The sequence below is a fragment of the Pieris brassicae genome, chromosome 10 (genome assembly GCF_905147105.1).
Source record: "Pieris brassicae chromosome 10, ilPieBrab1.1, whole genome shotgun sequence".
In the NCBI taxonomy this organism is placed as follows: domain Eukaryota; kingdom Metazoa; phylum Arthropoda; class Insecta; order Lepidoptera; family Pieridae; genus Pieris; species Pieris brassicae.
The window spans coordinates 7300890-7327113 of NC_059674.1; the positions used below are offsets into that span (position 1 = coordinate 7300890).

The following is a 26224-nucleotide window of genomic DNA, read 5'->3' on the forward strand; positions in this document are numbered from 1 at the left end:
CTCCTTTCATACACTGTCTAACAAGGATATAATCTGAAATAAAAAAGTTATTATTATTATTAAACAAACAAGTGTTAACACATTGATATAAGAGTTACACTCTAGATTTGAAGGGATACCTAAAATACAATTCACTGTATTATCTCCCCTATATATTTCTCCTCTTTTCTTCCAGTATTCCTGTGCATCATGAGAAACTTGAACAAAATTGAATCCTGAGTTACACAATGTTATATTGAAGAAATGCCACGCCTCAAATATGGATCCATACTCCGCGTGTTTGTTATTTTGGGTCTACTCTGCCTCTGGGTACAGATAATGCTGTCCGCGTCTAGCGTGTCTATGGATAAAGATGGCGGTGAGTTTTATTTTTTTATTACGCAATTTTCTATAATTAAATAAAAATCCCTTGTCTGATTAATAACAAGGATTGTGTAAGGTTAAAACAATTTCAAATAACTGTTGTGTCAATGGGTGATCAGTTGTATGCTCTCTGAAGGACCCTAAGTCGAATTGGTTCGGAAATACTTCAGTGGGCAGCTGGTTCCACGAATTGGAAATGCGCGGCAAAAACTGCCTTAAAAACGCTCAGTTGTGGAACGACGGTCGTCTTGGTGATACGTTTTGGTATTTTGTATTGTAGCTTCACGTTATGAAACTAGCTGCAGGTATTAATACGAACAACTCCTTTAAACATTCTCCATTATCATACAAACATCATCCGATAGAAGATGCAATATAATCTTTTAAGACAATTTACCAATAACATCAAACGCCATGTCGTTCGTTTTTTATTCCTGTTCAAATTCACATTAAATAAAATCAATATTTATTTTATCATATTGGTAAATGTTATGAACGTCAATGTCAGAAAAGATCTCAATTTAGACCTAAATCAAAGGCAACAAACTCCGCCAATCTTTTTAATCTAAGTTTGTTCAAGGATATTGTAAGAAATTTGACATAATGAAACAAAATGTCAGAGTAATAAAGAAAAAAGCACTTAGTCTATCATGGTGAAAAGAAAAGTTGTGTTAGGAATCGCAATAGATAAAAACGTCGAATTGATAACCGGGTTTACCGGTTTTTTAGAAATATCGCGACGTAGCTCATAAATAAATACCATTACGGTGGCGATTATACCTCGTTATATGTTATTTAAAATAGTATTATCTATAAGGGGTAATTGAACTAATTATGATCATATTAACTGTTAATTAATTGGCAATTTTGGCTACGAATTTTTCTTAATTTAATTCAAAATATAGGAAATATTAGTTAGTAATTTTGTTGAAGCTGAAATTCTACGTAATATAAGAATAGTTATAAGATATTCTGAACGTAAAGACTAGATCTAGAACATTGAAATACGTTTTGACAGCTGTCAAATTATCTCTATTTGACAAACAGTGGACGCCCGGTAATCCGACAAATATTTTACAGGGCAGTGTCGAATTTGTCGGGTTGTAGTCAAAAATCATTTATTCATATAGGTTACACAATGTATACTTATGAACGTCAATAAAAAATAAATATACATTAAATGCTTCTAATTATACATTTACTGCCAGTTCTCAAATCAAGGGCGTAGAACGGAAGAGAAGAACTGGCAATAAAGTCTCCGCCACTCTTTTTAATCGCCAAGTTTTTTTTTGTATTACCCAACGTTTGTAAGGTGCTGCAACCATCACACCATGTTCCACATGACATCAGCAGGAGGCGTGGTAAAATAGGATCACGCACTTACATTCTCGTGGGAACAACACGCAAGTACGTAGTCAAAAATAACTAACATCACCGCATACACGAATTCAAGTACGACCAGTCACCACAAGTAGCACCCGTTCACGAGTATCACGCATGGCCAGTCATCGGCCTCCTCGTCATATTTTAGGGAGAGAGACAACCCGACGCATGGACGCCGCCACAATAGTAAACCCTAGTCCGGATTTTTTACAAAAGAGTACCTTGTAATCCGACAAATTACAGATTTAATGATAAGATTCTATATGTTACATGTATGCACTCTGAAGAAATCATACTTCATTATCTATGTCAAATTTAGAAAATATACAACACAGTAGAGAGCTTATGTATTATTATAAAATTACATTTCAATCATGCATTAGCGAAGAGTATCAAAAAAATTGTCAAGCATAAATAATAGACCGTGTCGGGTTAAAGGGGGTGAAAGAATTCCGGGGGTTCACTGTATTTGAATACGACATAGACAACTGCGTCATACTGACTCCTGTCCAGTTTTGCCAACTTGGGGGTTTTCTGACCAAATTTAGGCGTAATCATGATTTCCAGGGCGTTTTTAGGAAATCGAGAATATCGAATCGAATCGTAAATCGAATATATTTGTAAGAGCGTGTTGAGTGTAGTTTTTCTTGACACAATATTGATTACATTACAGTAGGTAGATATAAAATGAGTAACCTACCATTGAACCCTAGGATACGGGGCATCGCAACCCTTATGTTCACCTAAGACGACTAACGACGTGGGGCAAAGGGTAAGAAAAGCTACTGAAGATCCATAAGCAGAGGACCAGAAGGGCTATTGTACTCGAGACTCGAGAAGCCGCGCGCTTCTATGTGTGCGTTGTGTGCACGCGTCATGATCGTAGTGTGATATTGTTTACGCCAACGCGAGTCTGTCGCGTTACATTAATCAAGATTTTTTAAACGATTCTATACAATTTTATTTAACCTAACGTGGGATACGTAACAAAACCAAATATACCACACTATAACTGACATATCAAATAAATTGTTTTAAATAGGTTCTCAAATGTACAGCACAAACTTTCAGGGTTTTAATCAATATTATGGGGATATTTGAAGTTGGTTCTAGGGGGAGCATTCTATTGGATATGGGATCACTGCTTCTGTAAAATTGAAGAATTAAGAGGAATAATTTAGTTCTTTTTACAGTTTTTTTAAATATCTTTTTATTATTTCCTTTTTTACAGATATTGCATCGGACATAGCCACTAACCAAACTAACATAATTGAGTTATACACAGGTTATTTTTTTAGTTTTTATATATGTTGCAAATCGGGGCTTTATTTGTTTTGTGTTGTTCTGTTTCTAAGCAGTGTTGGCCTAGTGCCATCTGGGGCTCATCTCATCTGTGGTCGTAAGTGCCATCCCCACCTGTGCACCACTTTTCTGTCTATGCGCATATTTAATGTAACATTCGCTCACGAAGGAAAACATCGTGAGGAATCAGCGTGTGTCAAGCACAGATCACCTACTTGCCCATTAGATTGACAAATGATCGCGATACATACAGAAATCTCAGGCCCAGACCTAAAAAGGTTATAGCGCCATTGATTTATTTATTTTCTAAAATTATTTAACATAATTTTCCTGTTTGATAAAAATCCTCATATAAAGTATGTGTCAGTTAGAATGAATTAGGTAATCAATCTGTAAATGTGATAAACAAAATTGTACTGTTGATACATCTAATACGTTTTTGACATGCGGAAGTCATGCTTAGCGCTGAGTCTCCGAATCTTATTATAAGAGATGTATTTCTTTATAGAGGGCAAACGGGCAGGAGAGTCATCTGATGTTAAGCGATACCGCCGTACATGGACTCACACTTCCAGAAGTCTGCGAGACTTCCTGTCTTTTAAGAATGGCCCTTTTTTGTAATATCCTAAATCGAATTGGTTCGAATACTTCACTGGTTGTACATAGTGGTGGCGCACGGCAAAAACTGCCTTAAAACTGTCACTTGTGGAACGACTGCCGTCGAGGTGATAAGGGTATTCGTCTTCTGATAATGAGAGTCAGCTACGGGTATTAATCCGAACAACTCCTCGGAACACTCCATGGTAAATGCGGTAGAAGATGCAGAGCACATCGTACGTAACGCCAAGGGATCAAGCCGCTTGGAATGCGTCTGGTCGACGCTTCTTATCGTTTAATAGTAAATATAGACGTATTTGGGTGGGTGGGCAGACCGTATTGCGCGCATAGACAAGAACCCAAAGACTCCTTGAATGGAGACCTCGTCAGAACAAAAGACTGCGCAGCCGCCTATCGACTAGATGGACTGACGACTTCATCAACAAAGTCGGCTCCCAGTGTATACAGAGAGGCCAGTGCAGAGTGTACTGGAGGAAAGTGGAGAAGGCCTAGAAATGGACCAAATAAAGACGACGATACATCTATGGAAACTGTTAAAGGAACTGTAGTAGTCACAGTTTTATTTCGTCGCTAGGTCCGATTTTTATCAGTTGTATTATCAATTGTCCAAGTGGCATCGTTATCTAAATTCGTTAGAGATATATTATATATGTATATCGTATTTATGGAGTTGGAGTTATATTCTGCGAATAACGTGGACAATTTGTGACGCAAGCCATAAAAATATTATTTCTATCGCAGTTTGAAATTAGTCCTGCGCAGGCGTAAACATTTTGTGTCACATACTCTTCGTCGATAGAGCAGTGTTGGCCTTGGCTTCAGCGTGCGACTCTCATCCCTGAGAGGTTCTATCTCGGGATGTGCGGACGGACTTTCTATTTGCGCATTAAATATTCGCTTGAACGGTGAAGGAAAACATCGAGAGGAAACCAGCTTACCGTAGGCGTGTGTCAAGCACGGGAGGCTGATCACCTACTTGGCTATTAGATTGATAAATCATAAAACAGATACAGAAATCTGAAGCCCAAACCTCAAAAAAGTTGAAGTTTATTTCTATTACTCGTTGTCGACAAAGAAATAACTGTGTCGGTAACTGGAAACAGTTGAAGACGTTATATTAAGAAAGTTTCTTACAATGGTTTTGCTTTAATCGATGTTTTAAGCAGGTCACCTGTCACTGACAGATGTCAAATGTTTATTAAATTGGCCCTACCAACTGGGGTTGGGGATTGGGCTTACATAATATTTTCAATTAAATCATCTCCAAGTTGAGTAATAAAGCGGCACGCCCGTACCATTTTCTCGAAACAGTTCAGGCAATATTCGACCCTATAACCTCGTTGTGGATTAAATTAGAAGCCTTAATTTCAGCCAATCCAAGCATAGCCTAGTGCAGGGTCGAATTAAGGGGAGGGCAACGGGGCTATAGTTTCGGGGCCTCCACAAAAGAGGCGCTCCCACAATAGGAAACTTCGGAAAAAAACAATTAAACTCCGACTAGTAAACAACTATTCTTTTGATATTCCGCTGAACCTTTGTACAAACATTATTATATTAATCTCAAATCTTGACAGAAATCATTGATCTGTATTTACATTTTTAGTTTGTTAAATACTATAAGAATCTACTTGTTTCACCTTAAATTATTCATTAAAAAACTCGACTGAATTTTGAAATGATTTGGGGTCAGGAAGCCTCCAGACCTCTAAAAGCGACCCTGGCCTAGTTTAGGAATTATAACTATTATAAGTTTCTTAATTTTGTCACTCTACTATATACTAATCATCAAAACTCTAAAGCACTTTCCGCGGAAATAGAAGCTTTTTTATATACAATTAGTGTTTAGTGAATAAATCAAGGAAAAACTAAAATATTTTGCAATTTCGGTTGTTTTCTATACTGTGAAATAGAAAACTGTTACTTAACAGTTAATTATATAAATAATCTGAAATACCTGGAATTGCAGCTGGGTCATATAGTAATGGTGTATAGCATGCTTTTTTAAGTAACAGAAAGCAAACGGGCAGGAGGCTCTGCTAATGTTAAGCGTTACGGCCGCCCATGTACCATTGATAGATAGCTCGCGAGTCGCCTTTCGAATTTATACTTAATTTTAGACTCGCTACGTCGAAGTGGTTCGGAAATAGTTCAGTGTGTAGCTGGTTCAATATAGTGGCTGTCGCGCAAAAATTGCCTTAAGAAACGCTCGGTTGTGGACGAAGTGTCGTAATAAACACTGTTTTGACAGTTACTTGGTAAATGTTTGTTTTGATCGACTTTATAGTAATTCACTTAGCGCAAAGTATGACTCCTTTATGTCAAACATTTTGACACGGGTCTTGTCTCGAAACTAACTCGTACATAAAGGTAGCGACTGACATTGAATTTTCAGTCGATCTGAACACGTTACAAGTGGAATATTGGGAATGTCAGTACAGCGAGCGGAGCAGCTCGCTCCAATCGGCTGTCGGCTTTTTTGGCGAATCCCTTTGAGTGTTAACATGTCAGGCATTTTCCTGATTTTTTGGATTATTTAACAAGTTCAAACCACTTTCATGTCTCATTCTGAAAAATATGTAAAATCACGCTTTCTTTTCTTCATTAAATAACAGTAATGCGTACAAGAAACGCAGCACACACCATCTCTATGTCCGCCATTTTGTTACACATCGAGCGAAAATTCAATAATAATAATAATAATCATTATTTATTCTCTCACATATACATACATAGAAGGTTATTATGATTAAACTAAGATGATAACATTTGGAAGTGTATGTGAGAGACTGGTCTCTGTAACAGGAGACCTGAGTGACAGATAGTCAGCCTCTCCACCACCGGACCGGAACACGTACAATCAATGTCAGTGGCAACTTCAATACACATCTAAATTATTCATAATAACTATTTATGGATTAAATCTTAATTCCAGAAGAGCTGATGAACTACAATGACACATCGGAACAGGTCTTGGCGTTGGTCCCGCCGGAGCTTCACAAATATTTAACTGTGCACCATAAAAATATTAGTGGTAAGTAACACTTAAGAGATTCAATAAAAATAATTAGGATCTTTTGTTTCCTAATCAAACAAAACAAAATATGTTTCCTATAGGAACAGGAATTTTGTAAACGTAAAATATTTAAAGTTAAGTTCAGCCCTCCTTAGAGACGGATATGCGCTCGGCTATTGCTCTATTATCACCAAATGGCAATGATGACGTGCCGGTTATAGAACGGGTACACATTGGGTGCTCCACGACCGTGGGTAGGGCGAATATACAGTATACAGCCGGCTCAGAAAATCACCACCAATCTAACATAAGATTCACGAAAAATATCCTCTCGATCTCTCCCAGTTACGTTTTCATAAAACTTTTTTTTTATAATCGGGACTTTCTATCATCCCAAATAGTTTCTCGCTTTTGAATTTCATCGATAACGAAATCGGTGTCAAAATGATAGTGCTACATTTCCGCCAACGAGCGTCCACTCTTTACGAATGCGTGCGTTAGAATGTACAACAAATGGCTGCTCATGTATTTTAAGCGCGATGGTTGCGCGGCTAACGATAGTGCAACGCGCGTTCTAATCAAAGCGCCCGCTTAAAAACGCTCTTTCCAAAGGGAGAAGAAGAAAACGTATAAAAAACATGAATGTCTACTGGCGCTTAGGAAAGCATAGTAGATGTCACAAAATACGGTAATTCAGAAATAACCATTGTTTTCCTGTGCGTATTTAGTGTTTTCTCTATACAGATTTGCTGTAAAGCTATGTCATCAAAAATTAAATGCGCACAAAAATCCATTGTACAGACGTGTTCGACAGCATGATTGAGAAGCTTGTTTAAACTAGACCAACACTGCTCTGTGAACCTGTCTGTCATCCATGTTTTGTTTTGCCTATGTTGAAACAATCTCTTCAATTAGTTTAAGAAACTCATTATCATTTTCAGTTAACGCCACTGACCGTACAGCACCAAAGAATACGTCAGACATACGCAGAGCCATAGAATTGATAAATGAAGCACAGACTATATATAATGAAGATATCTTTGGCCCAGTACAGAATGACACCATAATTATTGCTATACAGGTAATTAAAATCTTAATAAAAATCCTTCGAGGACTCTGGACTGGATTTAAAAGTGGTTAACAATTCAATTGGAAAATAAAAGCTATTATTACTTTATGGTGATGCTTTGCCAGGCTAGGTTACTGAAAGACCATTTATAAAATCTAAAATCTTTTTCTAAAATCTAGTGGATTATCTAACGAAACCTTTCATTCAGAAAAAGAAGGCTTGTAAAGTCACCAGTTTACGAGCCAAGACTAAATTTTAGCTTAGCTTTTCTTAGTTTTATAAGTTTTGTGTCGTCAGTTATTCCCTGAAAAGAAGCTAATCGCAGGTACCTCTAGCAATTTGAAAACATTTTATGAAATACACAATTCTTGTTGAGACTGGTAAGTTGACTATGGAGGAAAATAATTCTGTAATAATTTAAAGCATCCTCCTAACCCTATAAACCTGGAGTGGAATGTTTTAGTTGTCCTAATTTTTATATCTTCCGTGTAAAATATATAAAATATTATTTTTTTGCAAGTTTCACAACCGTTTTCAGCCAAATTGTTGTTTTATTAAAACAACTCATATTTTATTGTGAACACTGACAAATATTGCAACATTGAACAGAAAATAAACTTTTTTTAAATTTATCCAAAAAACTTCGGTTTTGACATTTTCCGTCTTGCCAATATCAAATCTTTCCCGTTTAACCCCGTAAGATTTATCTTAGCCGGATACAAAGTTGTCTCCTTGGGTATCGTTAATTTCTTTTCTTTCTTTTTCTTCTTCTCTTTTTTCTCCTTTTTCTTTGGTAGCTCACGTCGTTCCATCCATATATATTGCTCATTCTCTGGTATTGCTGTGTCGAAGCGAAATTTTCTTGGAACCTATAAAAATACAAATTGGTATTTTTTATTCTTAGAAATGCGACGTCACTATTAATTATATTTTTTAATACAAATTTGTATCATCAGGTGTTCAAATACAATTTTGGCACAACAATAGTTTATCGGAAAACGTATTGTTAAAAGCGAGATTGTAGCTAATAAAAAACTCTTCCATCTTCAACTGTAGAATTGAAAGTCATAAAAAGCTTATCGAGTAAATATCTACAAAAACAAATGCGGCAACCCATTATACCATCTAGTAATGGTGTTTTGCAGGGTGCATGCCTTGGTTCAGATTGTTTAATTAGTTATGTTAATGTTACCAACCACATACTCCCTGCAATATTCCACTTGAGGCTTGTATATTGGTATGTGTACTTTTGGTCGGTCCATTTTGATTCTCGCTATCAATACTCTTGGGAACTTGGGTTTCTGATACCTAATATAAAATACACTTAAATACGCAATATAAAAAAGTAAACTTTATCTACAAGTTTTAATGTATACATGAAATTATTTTATCCCATTGCAGAATACTTTTTTCGTATATGAAAAAGAAGATTCTTGCAATCTCTGTTAGAGTGACAGTTCAAAGTGTTACTCACTTAATGACAATGTTATCGGATCTTAACATTGACCATGAATAAATCTTTATAAATCTTTTTTGCTATCAAATTGTTCACGACATACCAAACTAAATCCCAGTGATCCATATAAATTGGTTCAGGCATTATTAATTTCATCCAACGAAGTATGTCACATCTGTAAGATTTTAATCACATTAAATTGTATTAATAATAACATATCTTAATTCTGAGTTATACATATAGTATCTTTTATAACTTCACGCCGTTTAGCCGGAGACGGCAGAGACCACAGATCTCCACTTGTCCGGTCCGGCATGCTTGACGGTTATTGGTACTTTATCTTCTCTTACATCCTGGATATGGTCTAGGTATATCCGAGAAGGCCTACCCAACCCGGCTTCACCGTCCACAGCCGTCTTGTATGCCTTTTATTTTTTCTTCATAAATTCGGTATTTGCAGAACTGAAGCGATTCTGGCAATTTCATTTCACGAAAAATTTTCGGTAATTTATCGTAAACTTATTACGTGACTCATTCTTCAATTATAAATACTGTTACTCTTTCGTAACTGTCTGGGTTACCATAGGTTCAGTGGTGGATTTACCAGCGGGCTGGAGCTTCGACCGGTAAATTTTACTGGGGGCAGCAAATTTGGCATATTTTTTACATTTCTATTTCTCGGAGATATACTGTGCCTATTTCTGAGAAAAGCCCCTTAGTTCACAATCATACTAATAACGGTAACGGTGTAGGCGGCACTGAATTGGTTATCCAAAGTATTTATTACCTTGACCAGTTAACCCTGATTCCCCAACTGGGTCCAGTCCTCGACTTAAACCAGGTGCAGTGTGTCAGTGGCTTTCGTATTGGAAGTCCAATACTTCTTATGAATTTTATAAAATCCGTACTAAATAGTTTTCGTATTGCTTTTGTGATTATCTGAAATCATAGAAAACTTTATATAATAACGCTTTCAGGATGTTGTTTGAGCTCTCGCGGTACTGTAGCGTGTCAGGTATGTTTGCAGATGCACATGTGGATGACTTTTCATCAATCATCCACAAACCGACAGCCTCACTGATGCGTGGGGTTCGTGCGAGTACTAACAATATCCTGATGGTTATAGCTAATAAACCCGAATGTGCTGTTTTGAGACACTGGGTTCATATACATCCCTATGTACCTGGTGCCTCGAATCAACGGAGATTTATGAATTAAATGTTTAAATAATTTTGCTAACATAGTTATAAGTATAACTCTACTAACAATATATGGACTTAGAATGGTCTGAATTAATTTTTTTATTTTTATAGAAAACGATAGGGTTTATATCAATGAAAACGAAGACAGATGTAGCATAGCATCACTCATTAAGTCACGTCCTTCATTGAATTTATGAACTGATTCAACTTATGCCAATAGGATTAAAATCTTAGCTACTAGAAACAAGAACGTGTATCTAAGCGTTTTTATTTTTATTAACTTACAAAGAACACACGACATACAAAAACACAATTGGTACATTCGTGTGTCTCAATGAAATTATGCACAACATGTAAGGACAAACATCATGATCAAAGTTTTGTAATTTGCAATTGGTATTAGTGATGAAGCAGCAACAGTGGCTGCAGCATCGTACGTCTGAAGACATGGAGACTATCATGAAATAGATCTGCCTCGCATGTACTCAAAGCGTCGTTTAAAGCAGACAGAGAGAGAGCAAGTTCCTCACTTTTCACATAGTTGAACAAAAGATGGCAGAAACTCGATATCATTTCCTAAAAGGCCGGCAATTCAGTTCAGAGCCTCCTGGCAATGTGAGTGTCTATGGACGGCGGTATCACTTAACATCAGGTGAGCCTCCTGCCCGTTTGCTTCCTGTTACATAAAAAAAAATTGGTTATGTCGATACCATAATGACATTGCAGAGTTTTGACGTGGTTCATGGTTCTCTAGCCTCAGCTAAGAGAATTAGCCGATAATTAAATTCTTGATTTAAATATTTTCTATATTTTGTATTGTTTTTCGTGTCATGTCCGCTTTATTTTTGTATTTACGTTAATTTGTTTGTACTTATTTTGTTGTCCACCAAAATGGAGGATGTTAATTCTCCTTACTATACATTATCAAGTGCTAAGTTTACGTGTATCTACCCAACCACCAAAAATGTTGTAACAAACGGAACAATATTTTGAGAATTACCAAGAACTCCTCAATTTTATAATTTTAATTTTTCCGATGTTTCGCGTGCTCTACAGCGTGCGTGGTCACGATTGAAGACAAAAAGTGTTGAATGTCAAAAAGTATAACAGCTGTTTTTCAACACACTGCTGTAGTTAAACGTGAAATTTTACATTAGAGCCCCGTGTAATACAATTTTATACGTTCGCAATCAATCTTTTAACTGATTAGATAGTACAAAGCTAATTTTAGTACGCTCAAAAACAATTGCTGGAATATAATAAATATGAGACAGCCTATGTGAGCTCAGAGCCGACAAATGACTCCTCTGTAAAAGATTGTTAATTATTTAAGTAACATCAGCACCACAGAACTTGTTATGACAAATTCTATCATGGGACACAGTCCACAAATGTAACACTTATCCGTCCGTATTTTGTATTGAAGTCTACATCTCAATAAAAAAACAATTTGGATAGTCTTGAAGGAAAAGATCGTACATGTAGAAGGCTGATCATCTATTTAAAATATTGTGAACAAATCAGACACACCTATAAATACCTTTTTTTAATTAATCTGTTCATAATATACCTGAATGTGGTCAAATTTTCTGACATTAATGTCTGGCAATCTAGAGGGGTCTTCAAACATTAATAAACGCATGCCGTCAATTTGATTTTTCACAAAACATTCCTGCAAGATAACAGTATTTTAAATGCCATTTAGAACCCCTCACTTTTCACCAAACTTAGATGTGCAGACTAAGTTTCCGCACTTACAGGCCCATTTGGTCCATCGTTCGTAAAGTCCTGGCTAATTAAGCCAGCAGCCAGAGCTTCCAGAAGCTCAGAAGTTTCCTGGTCACTTTGCAGTCTTCACGGAGCGACCTCACTGCTTCCCAATACCCAAATAACCACGACATTTGCTAGACATAGAAAATCATAGGATAATTGGTTTTTTAACCTGAATACCTTATATTCTGGGTATCCCATAAACTCGATCCATTCCCCCACCACATCCACCGACCACCCAAACGCTGATGGTAATGGTATTCTATCCACCACAGCCGCAGTTAGTTCGTACAAGCTTGGTGGGGATTTTAAACATGGCAAGAGTCTCCTAAAATTAAAATGTTTTACGAGAACTTTACAGACAATTTAATTAATTCAAATGAGAGTAACATAATGTAATAAGTAATAATGCTGCTCATGAAAAGAAAGTAGAAGGTGATGATGAGGCACCTGTATGGCAAGGGTCAATATATAACGGAATCCTTGAGATCTCGTCAATATTTATTATTTATTTTTTGTGTAAACGCGGCGGAAATAAATATTGAGCGGCAAAATAAAATCTAGATTTTTTGTGATCCATCAATATCTCTTAATACTAATTGACTGTGTGTGTGTGCGTGTTGATTAGAGGAATCAGACAACATCTTACATGTTGGATCACTGCTTTTACTTAAAGTAGTTTTGTGTGTACTGAAAACGCAAGTATTATTTTAATAAACTTACATAAATATAGCATTTAGATAAGTTAAAGTTTGGCCTGTATTTTGGCTATACAGCCTTACTTTTATCGTCCATTGTTACGAAACACGTCTACTACGAAGAATGATTTTCTGACTACTGACGATATTGAAGTCAATCTCTATTGAAAGTGGAGTATGACCAGTTGATTAAATTATTGAGACAGGTTACTAGATATTGGATCGCTATGTTTATTGGCAATCGTCCCCTGCCTATAGTAGAATGTACGGTGTGTACCGATTTTACTCGCTCTCGTATCCATCTTTCTTCATTCTGTGGGCTATAACGAACTCATAGTGCGCCGAATTTTGCGCTTACCATGTATATTATAAAGTTGTTACGTGGAATAGAAAACAATCCGGCTCCAGTGCCTAGGCCGTAGGGTGATGGTTACGTTAAGAGGTGACATCGACCGCCATTACTACACCATCAGCGAAAACCAACCTCTCGAAAAGTGCACACATGACACAGAAATAATTAAGAAACTGCTGATTAACAGACGTTTTTAATTGTCCGTTGAATGAACTGACAAAAGGTCGGCTTCATATCAATTCCTATACTGTAAAAACCAGTAGAAGCGGCTCGCCACCGAACCTATTCTACTTAGAGTCCTTTAACGAGCGTACCAATACTTAAAAAGGGCAGCAACGAGAAAGAGCCCTCTGGCATTGAGTGTCCATATCTGTTGCCCATTGCACACCAGGTGAACCTTCTGCCCGTTTGCCCACTGTTATTACAAATTACTATTATTATACTTACTTTTTCTTAGCATAAGGTTCTTGTTTAGGAAAACATCCACATTCGGTGCATGTTGTCTTATCGGGCGTGACATAAATCGGTACCCGTGGAGGGATCACCACCGACGGTACCCGTTTGGGGATTTTAATCTTTTTTGGCTTTTTATGGTGTGTCTGTAATAACAATGATTATTACAAGGATTTTATTAGTTGTCTAGATATTTATTTTATTAATACGTTCGACATTTGTTTTTTTTTTGTAGATATTGATGTCTTCTATGCTATCTACTTTGCTCTATTGTCAATGGTTTCCGCAGCTTACGAGATTTTTATTGGAATATTTTCCACATTTTGTTTTTGAGCAATGTTGGCCTAGAGGCTTCAGCATACGACTCAGCCCAGGGTCGTAAGTTTGATCCCCGGCAATGCACCAATGGAATTTATTTTTATGTGCTCATTTTAAAGTTCGATCGAACGGTGAAGGAAAACATCGTGATGAAACCGGCTTGCCTTGGACTCATAAACTGACAGCGTGTGTCAGGCACAAGAGTCTGATCACCTACTTGCCTATTAGATTTACAAATGATCATGCAGCAGATACAGAAATCTAAGGCCTTTTAAAAAAGGTTGTAGTGCCACTGATTTATTTTGCCACGCTTTGGCTTACATCATTTAAATGTTCATACGGATATTTAACTTTTTTGTATATATTCTACAGCATATATTCATGAGAGTTAATGTAGGATTATAATAGTGAAATAATTATTCAAATCGGTCCAGTAGTTTTGGAGGAGATCAGCATTGTTACTTTTCCTCAGCAATCTTTTGACGTTTAATTAAAATTATAAACAATACTCCTTTAGAGTATTTACATTATTCTCAACCGACATATTGATGATAATTAGAAATGGATAGATAGAAAATTTAATCAAATTTAAAAAGTTTGGTCCCTGACATTGTACCTTTAATGCTGTTGTTTCTTCGCTGCATTGCGATACTTATTCCTTGAGCGAGAAAAGCATCAGCTCTGGAATCACATGTACCATCGCCAACTTCAACCCCCAAGAGTTTACTCCAAAGGGAACAAAATCGAAGTTGAAGGAAATATATTTAAAATTAAATTACTTACTGCCTCCTCAGCCAGTTCGCAATATTAAAATTATCTAATCTAGCTAAAATAAATAAAAAACTGTCCAAATATGACATTTACATCCAGACGTCAATTTCTATATTTCTTAAAAAAGGTTTTAATAACTATTTTAGTTCATACATAGATGGCGCTTTATGAGATAGAATGTATGAACACAAAATAAACACTTACTCAGAGCTTGATATATTTGGCAGTGAGCTGAACATTGTTATACGCCTAACACCTAATCCGCATTGTTGATACATAGCTATATATTTATAATTTTTTTTAAACGAGTACACCACGTCATATATAATGCTATAGCATAATGTTACAACGTATATTTTCTAATATACATGAAAATTATGGGAAGCATAAACGTTACAAAAAATTAAATTACAATAAAAATATTATACATCCAATTTTAGATTTTACAAGTAAAAATACTAGCAAAACAGCTGATTGGGTATCAGATACTGAATATATCCCTTCCTTGAAATATATAAGTAGTATTTATTCTGTTAAATTTGTGATGAATTGCAGACGGAACTTGGAAGTTTCTGCTGATTTTGAACCTTTCGGCTCGAAGGACAAAAATGTATGATACATAGACACCGCTTGGATGTCGCGCATCGGGCTGCTTTAAATAACACTCGCTTACAACAACAGAATTTAAGTGAAATAATGAAATTAAATGCTATGTCACGACTTAATGTAACAGTTGAAGAGAGTGCCTGCCTCTGGCTATACTCTCGGAGCGTAACTCTGACGATTTAGGAAATCTCCATGCTTATGAAACTAAGACATTTTGCTAAGTGAGCTCAGGCTGATTGAGCACAATGTACAGCCTTGGCTCGTACAGAAATCAATAGCGGACAATGTTAATATTCTGTAAGAGGTATCTGTTCTGTATATATATATATATATATCTTCAAATTATTAAATTTGTGTAAGAAACACCGGATAGAGATCTCCGATCGTACAGACACATTTGTATAAATCGCGTTGAATTCGGAGATTTTAATAAAATCAATATTTTACAGGTGCACACACGTCTGACTTATCTACGGCATTTGATAGTGTCGCTTGCGCAGGCGAAAGACATAGACAGAACATTACTGGTGTTTTCACATGACTACTATGATGAAGAAATAAATAGTTTAGTTAGGAGCATAGATTTTACCAAGGTGAGTGCAACAATGAATCAATCATACAGAATAATTTTTCAATTACCATTATCTCCCATAAAACATTATGTAATGTATGTTATACATTAAAAGGAATACCTCGTATGGTGGGTGTCCATGGGCGGCGCGCGGTATCACTGAACACCAGGTCTTCTGATCGTTTCCCCCTTTAAAAAATCTCCACGACTTTTACAATATGATTGTAAATTATTGTAATAAAATAAAATAATAATAAATCAATGAAAAAACCAAACGTTTCACCGCTATCAGCAACTCAAATAGGCACGGACTTACAAAACAACTGTGGGAACAACGCAGAATTACGTATCATTCCCCTTGATTCAAGGCTGAAAAGCCTTAAAACCCACATACATAGATCTAAGTCCATCCAGTCACAAGTAGCACCAGTTCACAAATCTTTCGCATGTCTTTCTTCAGGCAGTAGCTCATGTCTGAGCGTTATGCGGTCAAGGAAACATCTGGAACTGACAATCTGTTTCCTCTGGTTTCTGTCCAGCGCCTCTTTTATTACAGTGTACAGTTTTGAGGACAATGAGTCTTTAACTTGATCGGTCCATCTGGTTGGTGGATGGCCAGGTGATCTTTTGCCTTCCTTGTTACCAACCACGATCTCGAGTAGCAAAAATAATTAATTTATCTCATTCCGCTTAGAATCTTACTTACTAGACTTATAATAAATTCATTTTAATCCGGTCATTTAACATAATTAACGTATGGAAACCATTAATTTCAGGTAATGCAAATATTTTACCCGTATTCAATACAAGCGCATCCAAATGAGTTTCCCGGGATGGACCCAAACGATTGTCCCAGGGACGCCAAATTAGAACAGTAAGTAAAAAAAAAATATTTACAGCTCCATTACACCGGGACGCGTACTAAGTACGTACGTACAATGGACTTATTGCCACTGTACTGTACTGTATTACTGACTGTAATAAAGGGTGTGTGAAAAAGACAGTCTTAATATAGTTTTACGATACTGTTCCCTGGAGCAAGTGATATTAGTTACGATAAACTATGTCGTGTCTGTACAGTCAAAAGTCTTCATTTAAAAACATAGGTCTCGTAATCTACATATTTGAGACTTTGGTGTAACCAATGTTTTCAGAGCTTTAAAACTAAAGTGCAATAATGCATTGCACCCTGATCTGCATGGACACTATCGTGAGGCGAAGTACACGCAAACAAAACATCATTGGTGGTGGAAAGCCAACAGGATCTTCAACCAGCTGCAGTCCACTGCTGGACATACTGGTAAGCCAGTATCATTCTTTGGGCTATCCTTTTTCTAACTTTATTCATATAGGTTAACAAATACACTTATGAACGTCAGAAAAGAAGTTTAATTATTTATAAATTTACATTTATGACCTGTTCGCTAGTCAAGGGCTATTTAATCGCCAAGTATTAAGTCATACAAATTGTTTGAACTGGAGCAAATCAATCCCAAGCATGAGGATCATTTAAGTATTCGTCAAATTTATCAAAGGCTTTATTGATTAATTTACGTTTAACGAGGGCTTTGAATTTATTTAGTGATAATTCTCTAATTTCCCTTGGGAGTTTGTTGTAAAAACGAATACAATTTCCATATAAGGAGTGGTTTATCTTCTGGAGTCTGGTTGGTTTATTATCATATTTAACAAGTTTTTTTTCAGGCATGGTAGTCTTTCTAGAAGAAGACCATTACGTAGCCGAAGATTTTATCCACATGCTCCATTTACTGCGTGCAACAGCTGATAAAACATGCCCACAATGTGAAATACTCTGCCTCGGCACGTATTTGAAGACATACCAGTATCATAGTAACACTGATAAGGTAGGTTTTTGACAATTGACGTTTGACAGTTGAGTTGGTTACACGTTTTTGATACTACACAAAGCCTTTATGTTTTATGTTTGTTAATAACTTTTGAAAATTATTAAAATATATATTCTGGATTTCTTTTTCACGCTTTTATGTTCGCTTTTGTAGTTGTTTTGTGATATACACCGTGTGTACGTCGTTGGTGTAACGCACACCAACGACGAAGCGTTATAATTTATTTGCAACTCTACAATATCTAATATACACAGCATTAATTTAATTTGCATAATTATTATAATTTTCAATTGGATTTAAGTGTCGTATCGTATCAAAATTTACAAATATTATTATGCCTGAAGATTGGAACATTAATCTTGCCACAGAGAAAGAAGAATTTTAACCTAAATTACATTCAACAAGTGCGAGCGATAAACGAAGAGAGAAGAAAGAGACTTCAGGAGACACAATGGAACTATCAAGTTTACCCAAATCTGTATTCTACTACGCAAAAGGTAGCTGGGACGACCACAGACTAACACGAAGGCCATTTTGACATTTCGTTGATAAAAAACTTGTTTAAATATGTTTTAAAAGTCGCAAAAGGGCCTTCAGGTATCGCTAATAATTTCAAAAGCTTGACAAATTATTAAAATGTTTGGTAATGATTTGAATGTAGCGATTTTAATCATACTTAAGTTTTTGAAATTGTCACAGCTGTAAGCATGCTAACAAATACGTTTTACATTGAAATATATAATCTGTACAATAGAAATTTTGGATTGGTGGCAAATTGAAAATATCGTTAAGAAACTTATGTAACAGCTTCCTACTAAAACGGCTTTTATTAAACGATAATAAATTTAATTGTTTTGAGAGGAGCTAGTCTGTGCGCTAAGAAGGCCGAAAATTAAGGTTGCAAACTTGTTTTCGTTGGCAACACTGTCATTATAATTTGACAGTCTTCTTAATAATTCAATTTTTTATGTATAAATTACATCAGTTCATGCATCCACGCTGGTTCCCTTTCCGTCCAGACTCTTCTTCCACAAAGGCGTAATGGACGACCTTCTTATATAACTAACGTAGACTGCGGGTAGGACGGGTGTAAATTGAACTACCCCCCACAGTATAACATTTCAGATGACCAAAAATAACCTAACGTAATGACGTTAGTTAAACTACTGTTATTAATTGTTGTACCCTCACGAGGAGGGTGTTTAGGCCTGATCGGAGCATATACCCTCTTCATGTGGTGTGAAGCTTCGGGCCCTGCTATTACAGCGCGGTACGGGGGCGGTCTATTTACTAAATTGGTAGCAAGAAAATGAGGATACGATGTAAATTGATGTACCCACATAGTATAACAATTACAGATGAACGAATTTAACCTAACATATTGACTTATAAAAGTTAAAACTACTATTATCAAAGATTAATACTAATTACAATGAACAATACTGAAAATTGAAAAAACTTATCAAATTTTACACATCATACATGTCTATGTCGTCGTTTTGATATTGCATATTATACATGCACAACGCCATCTATTGATTAGTTAATAAAATACAACACATAAGTTAATTCCAGAATTGTTCAGTTGACACTAAATTAGTTGTGTTATATAGCATTTTTATTTTAAAATTCGCTTCAGATGAAATCCTGTATCTGATAGAGTTGCCATAATGCCACAATTAACGAATGTTTTTTTGTTCAGAATTGATCTTTAAATAACACTTAGAAAAATTGTTTCAATATTACTTTTTGTTTTTTGTATTATTAGTAATAAGGTAATGTCAAGTTATAATTAGCATGCAAGCGTCCGTTTAATTATTACAAATTACACTAAGAATCATTATAATTATTATTATATATGTATGTTTCAGTATGAAATGTAAGTAATTTCTTTAAAAGCCGATTGTACAAATATTATTTTTTTCAAAAGAGTTCAATGACGTCGAATTCCTATTATCGTATAGGTTTGTACAATTTTTGGCTCCAAATCACTGCGATGACGTCATATCCTAAAACGCGCTATCAAAGTATTTTGCGTTAACGATATATACAATTTCTGCTTTAGCCACATTAATCCCGCCCGCGCGTTAACGCAGAATCAGACTAGGGCAAAAAACCGCCTTCACCGGGGCCCCTTCGCAATTCGCTCTGTCATTGAGCTTTCGTCCTACCCTTGCGCCGGTCTGCCCAAGCCGACGTCCGAGTTTCGCAGAAGACGCCATTTCTCTAGTCTGGAAAAAGGCCTATTATGGCTGAGCTAAACTCGCCAAAATATCCCGAATTGAGCGTCAAGGCCCTTTAGGCCAACAGCGAAATAAAAATAAAAGTCACTTTGATCAGCTACTGGTTAGAGACTCGTCAAGTATCCAAGTACCCTTTAGGTCGGAGGAAGAACCGCATCTTCCTACCTCCACAGGGTCATAGAGTCAGACTCAAAACCTCTTATAAGGTCTTTAATATAATGGTACTTAGTGTAACTATGAAGCCATTAGCACGTTTGCTTGTTACCCTTAGTTTTAATACTGTTTAAGCTGTATTGCGCTGTACAAAGCTTTAGCTTGGATTTTGCACCAATTTGTATAAATTGTAAATAGAATATATTTGTATAGTATTAGCATTAATTAATTTTATCTTTATTTTACTCATTTTATAAAGAAAAGCGTAGAGAAAATAGTAATATTCATAAACTAGTCTTCACGCTAAGTATTATTCGCTTATGTCAAAATTGTTTTAACATGGAGGTCATACTTAATAAGTCTCGACTCGCAACTCTAAATAGCATTAGTTTGGGCAATATACTTGAAAATAATTTTGAATTTCTTATTCATTATAATATATTAAAATAAAATATAAATTTAATTACAAAATAAAAGAAAATTTCCTAAAAAAATATTAACGTAATGTGGCATCCGACTGAAGGACTTGTATCCACGGTCGTGCAAAAATAAAAAAAAATGACAAATATTTACCGCTAACCACAGCGTAAAATAGTTGTACGAGAAATGTAATATTCTGAGCGTCACATTCAGGGGAGCTCTATAACATTTTTCATATAATTATTGAACGTAGACCTTAGTAACACTTAATATTTAAAAAAATTGTTAAACGCATGGTAGATTTGTCGACACAATTTAACATCGTTTTCAAGTTCATCAACTAGTTCTTCCTAGACCGCCATTTCTAGAGTTTGACGTTTTTTCCGCCATTTTTCGTTTGAAGTTTTTCCCGCCATTTCGCTCGTTTGATTTTACATTGTTTTTCAGGTCGAAATAACTCCCTGGCACTCAAGTATGCATAATATGGGAATGGTTTTCAACAAAACAGTGTGGAATAATATAATGGAATTAGAACAACAGTTCTGCGCGTATGACGATTACAATTGGGACTATTCTCTGCTTCATTTATCACAGAACCGGCCAGGCCGGGAGAAATTCAAAGTTATTTTGTGTAAGGGACCGAGAGTGTTTCATATTGGGGAATGGTGAGTGAACGTATTATCTATGTTTGATAAAGACTTCAATTATATTTGAGTGGAGTCTAATATGGATGTTTATAGCGTTGTGTTCAAATATCGACCCAGTTTTATAAGCAATTTTAAATGTGCCTTGTATCTGGTCTGCATAGCATGCGTAATTTTTTTGATGTCATGAAAGTCAGATTCAACTTGGATCGATTTTAATTAAATTTCTTTAATTCAGATACTGAACCACATTTATGATTCAATCTCATTATTTTTAGGTGTATATGTGTGTCCTTTTTTGGTAAATCATACCATTCCTGTCTGCACTGTGCTACTCTCTGCCATGACTGATCTTTCCTTAATCTAGTTTATCCAAGTCACAAATTGTCTTCCACTTTTACGCTTCCTTGGGTACCAGTTTAGTACTTTCCTGCTCTACGTTTCTGTTCCATGGTCATTCATTCTATTTAAGCTTATTTTTATTGTAACATCTGCATAGTTATTCTTCTTAATGATGTATTCTTTCTATCTATTAATAGATAAACACATTACAAAAGGGACATTTACATTGCTTCCAAGTTATTCACTATATTATGTCAAAAATGGAGATGTCAACGTCATAATAAAAAATATTTTCCAGTGGGATACATCATAAGAAATCGAACTGCAATGCTTCCACAGTTATAAGCAAAGTACAGAAATTATTACAAAACGCAAAGAAATATATGTTTCCGTCGAGAATTATTGCTACAATTACAGCGGGAGGCGCCAAACATAACAAGAAACTTACCAAGGGGAATGGGGGGTGGGGGGATATACGGTAAGTCAAATTTCAGCTAAAAATCGGTAAATTTTTGATAGCGCTGTCCAAGTTGAAAATAAAATATATATCAGGGGCGTTTAAATCTATTTAGGTCTGGTTCTCAGTTTTCTGATTCTTTTTCATGATTTGTCAATCTATGTTGCAAGTAGGTGAACAGGCTTCTGAGCCTGACACACGCCGGCGGCTTTTTGGGTCTAAGACAATCCCGTTTCCTCACGATGTTTTCTTTACCGTTCGAACGAATGTTAAATGCATACATAGATGATAGTCCATTGATCCCCGAAGGGAGGGAGTCTTACGCGGAAGCTGCTTGGACAACACTGCCTTAGTTATGTCCAAATTAAGATAACTTAATTCTAAGCAAAAAATTTCAGTGAATGGTGTGCTCCGATTTTTTTTAACCGACGACGACGCAAGACCACTAACGTTGACAATTGACATTTATCCAAATTTGTTCTATTTATACCACACGTTAACTTGACATTTCGCAAACTTGTCAAGTCTGAATATAAGGCAAGTTGGTGTGACCATATTAAAAGCACAAAACAACACAGTTTTCTAACTTGACATTTTATAATTGTAATAATTACAAATTGATAAATAGAAAATTAAAACATTTAAAAAGTTTGGTCCCTGTGGCAGTGTAACTTTAATGCTGCCAGCATTTCTGCTGATACTTATTCGTTGAGCGAGGATACCATTCTATGTGTTTATCTTATAATATTTTTATATTTCAGTGACCAAGGACTATGCACAAATATGACAAAAATAGGTCGACAATACAGAAAATACATCTACTACGCATAAAATTACGGCCATTAACAATGCATATTTATAATCGGTACAGGTATTTGTAAAATTTATATAATTTAAAAGATTAATAAATCAATAATATTTTAACTGTCAAAATTATTAATTTTGAGGTTTTAAGCTAGAAATTTTAACGAACAAAGCGTGAATTATAATCTGTTATAACTACTTCGTCTACCTTAACGTTACGTCAATTTATTTAATATGATTACTTTTAACTATCCATATACAAAATCTATTTTTAATTTCCCAAAAATCAGGAACGTTTCTAACCAACTAAATTGGCGAGCATTTTTTAGTTAGAAAATGCTATGCCCATGAAACAACTTGCCTTTGTCTTGGTTTAGCTATCAGCGGTATTTAACTTGACGATAAGTGGTTTAAGCCAGTCTGAAAAGTTTATGCTTTTCCAGTTTTTTAAAAAATATGGCAATAGTTTTGACTTTATGCCAGTTTCAATTTTCGAGAGTTTAGATACGCGAGCTACACTATTGCCCAGACTACTAAGCTCGTTCAAAAAGCCAAGAGTGCTCCAGCAACAACTTTCAAACCCTATTTTAAAAAACTCGGAATATTATTCTATGAAATAAGGAATTGCAGTGTGTATTCGTCCTAATAGTTATTCGTAAACATATTAGAACAAATCTTAGTATCCTGATTTCTGGAAGCTTTTCTATTTGATTAGATTTCAAAACTATGGTTTAAATTAAACGTAAAATTACTGTTTTAATTATTTAGGCCGGAAAGAGAAATTAAAATGAAAGAAGAAGAAAAAATTATAGTAGGCCGATAAGCAATAAAATCCATTAATATTTATCATTAAAAAACCATGATTTTCGAGTAATCATAATATATACATATATAATCAGGATTACAAGTCCATGTCATGTTTTACAACGACGGAGTGAAGGCCTTCTCAAATTTTTCCACTTGCCTTTCATCCTCGTTTCCAATTCTTCCCCGCCATGTCTTTTATTATATCATCCGGTTTCTGGGGGACGGACTCTTTTTTCTACCCACTGGGCCATTCCAAGTTAGTTTTGACCCATCTGTCATAACAAACACGGGCAATGTGACCAGTCCATTTCCACTTTAACTTTTGGGTGTTGACACGTCAGTTATGTTTGTTAGGTCCATAGCCCTTTGGCATACACCAATCTTCTTTATAAACTCATTTAGAACTTAACAGAAGTTCAATTTTAGCTATTCTACGTAATATACAGCGGTGGAGTTGTTTAATTTTTAATTTTATTAAATATTTTTGTAATGAATAATTTGAGAAGCTGACAGAAATCTTTGAATAGAGAAACTAATACGTATTAAGCATTATGTTTGATGTTGATTTTATGCATTGTAAATACCACTAGGCATAGACAATTCAGAGATTCAGCTGTCATTGTTAATTGTCAAAAATGACAAGCTTGTTATTTTCCAGATATAGAAGATGTGCGAAATTCGAATAGACACTGTAAATTTTTTGTAATACAGGAATCAAACTTGTTCTCTTAACACACACACACACACATATATATATATATACTATCTTTATAGTATCTGACATATTCCATACTGAGATTTTCTATTGGCTAAATACATTATTCCAATGCTCTTCCAATTTTAGATATTTCTGTCAAAAGTATCGGCCCATGTCGAGTTAAGTTTTAAGTTTCGGCCAAGTTGTGATTAGTTTTTTTTTTTAGTTTAAGCGTAATTGTACTTACTTAAGTTAGTGCGGAGTGTATAAGATACCAAAAAATTAACTGAACTATCATGTGTAGCAGTTGACTTATAGGTGGTATTTAAAGTCGAGACATTTTGCTAAGTATATGTCAAAATTTAACACGTTTTAAACTTGACGTCACTGAAGTTCTCGGCTGTTTTAAATTCTTAATTTCAGTGTGATTGGTTTAAGAATGTATCCAGGTAACATTAATCAAAAAATATGTATTTTGTCATTTTCACTCGTCAAATACTGGCATTATGCATATTATTATTTATATAAAGGTATTTTAACAGACTTAAAAATAAACGATGTGTTTTTGTATTAAGTGATCTCCGTAATATTTTGAGGTTATATCGAGACACAGTATTTTATACACTCTGGAATTCAGTCAGTGTTTAAGTTTTTAAGATTTTAATGTATTTTTATTTATATTATTCGATTATTGATACAATTTTAAGTATTTTTAGTGAAAACCAAAGAAATTATAATGCAATTTTGTTTAAATTTTTTTACACAGATAATGTCGAAAATTCTAAAAAAAATCACAAATATTGGTGATTTTTCAAAAATAAAGCTCTCGCGGGCTATTTTGATAATAATATTTCATATTTTGCACAATACAACTATTCATGATGGCCTAGATTTCTCGTTGAAGTATTAAAAAAATAATCAATAAAATCGATAAAAATGTAAAATTACTTTAAAAACAGTATTTGCTTCATAAATTCATAAACGCCAATATACATCTCTAATGTATTGGCGAAAGTCGAGCGAGTGACTTCCGTATGTCAAATATTAAGTTTTTTGAAATACGACAGTTTATACTTTGAAGTTTCGAATCTTATTTTAGTCTATACCGAGCATAGACTATAAATTCGAATATCAACTGTGACAGCTATTTAAAAGAAGACATGGAAGATTTTTCCGTAATAGCAGCTTAAAAACTCGTACACAAATGCTGTTTTTAAAAGTAATCTGTGATTGTTGACATTTGTAAAATATGATTTATGATCGGGTCGTGAACACGTCGTGGCCGTCGTAAATAATTTTAACATACAAAATGTTTATCGTGGCATGTGCGTGGCCAGATCCGATTTCATATTATTTCTTAACGATCAAAATAAAAATAGACACGAAATTGTCATTCTTGCTAATTATGATTCGTAGATTATATCCAAAAACGCTTTTCGGTGTAACATAGTTAATATTTATTAAAAAATTTGTTATTGGTAAAAGTTTAAATTAACTAAAGTTTTTATACATTTATAGCGAGACGTGTTGGCATTGACAGTTCGTGCCTGTTTTTATTGTGATTATTGTCAGTTTGACATTTGATTAATCAGTGTGACAGCACGTTCATGCACTATTGTTATCTTAATCATATTTGTATCAAAACGAAATAAATGATTTTCAACTAGATTTTTAATTTTTAACTCCTTAATTTCTCTTAGATTGCTTGATTACTGCAATACTTAAAATTTTAAGGTATACAATCACAAATTTCCCGGTTCAGTAGTTCCAAAGACCGCCATTCCATTTAAGTGTGTGAATTATCCTTATGACATAGGCAGACGACGTAACACTAATGAAATAAA

General features: G+C 35.1%; 1 protein-coding gene across 6 annotated transcripts in view; it reads left to right on the forward strand.

The window, feature by feature from the left end:
• LOC123714890 (alpha-1,6-mannosyl-glycoprotein 2-beta-N-acetylglucosaminyltransferase) overlaps positions 1-26048 on the forward strand; it is a 35397-nt gene extending 9349 nt beyond the window's left edge. Inside the window, exons 2-13 of one of the 6 annotated variants that reach the window (XM_045669529.1) lie at positions 176-358; positions 2978-3031; positions 6599-6697; positions 7621-7760; positions 15824-15967; positions 16722-16819; positions 17100-17245; positions 17650-17810; positions 18182-18310; positions 21077-21294; positions 21914-22093; positions 22834-26048. In XM_045669529.1, coding sequence (XP_045525485.1) covers positions 244-358; positions 2978-3031; positions 6599-6697; positions 7621-7760; positions 15824-15967; positions 16722-16819; positions 17100-17245; positions 17650-17810; positions 18182-18310; positions 21077-21294; positions 21914-22093; positions 22834-22903 — 1554 coding nt within the window. In that variant the 5' untranslated portion in view covers positions 176-243 and the 3' untranslated portion in view covers positions 22904-26048. The remainder of the gene's footprint in view (positions 1-175; positions 359-2977; positions 3032-6598; positions 6698-7620; positions 7761-15823; positions 15968-16721; positions 16820-17099; positions 17246-17649; positions 17811-18181; positions 18311-21076; positions 21295-21913; positions 22094-22833) is intronic. The other 5 variants (XM_045669530.1, XM_045669531.1, XM_045669532.1 and 2 more) reach the window with 5 other exon arrangements.
• The last annotated feature ends 176 nt before the right edge of the window (positions 26049-26224 follow it).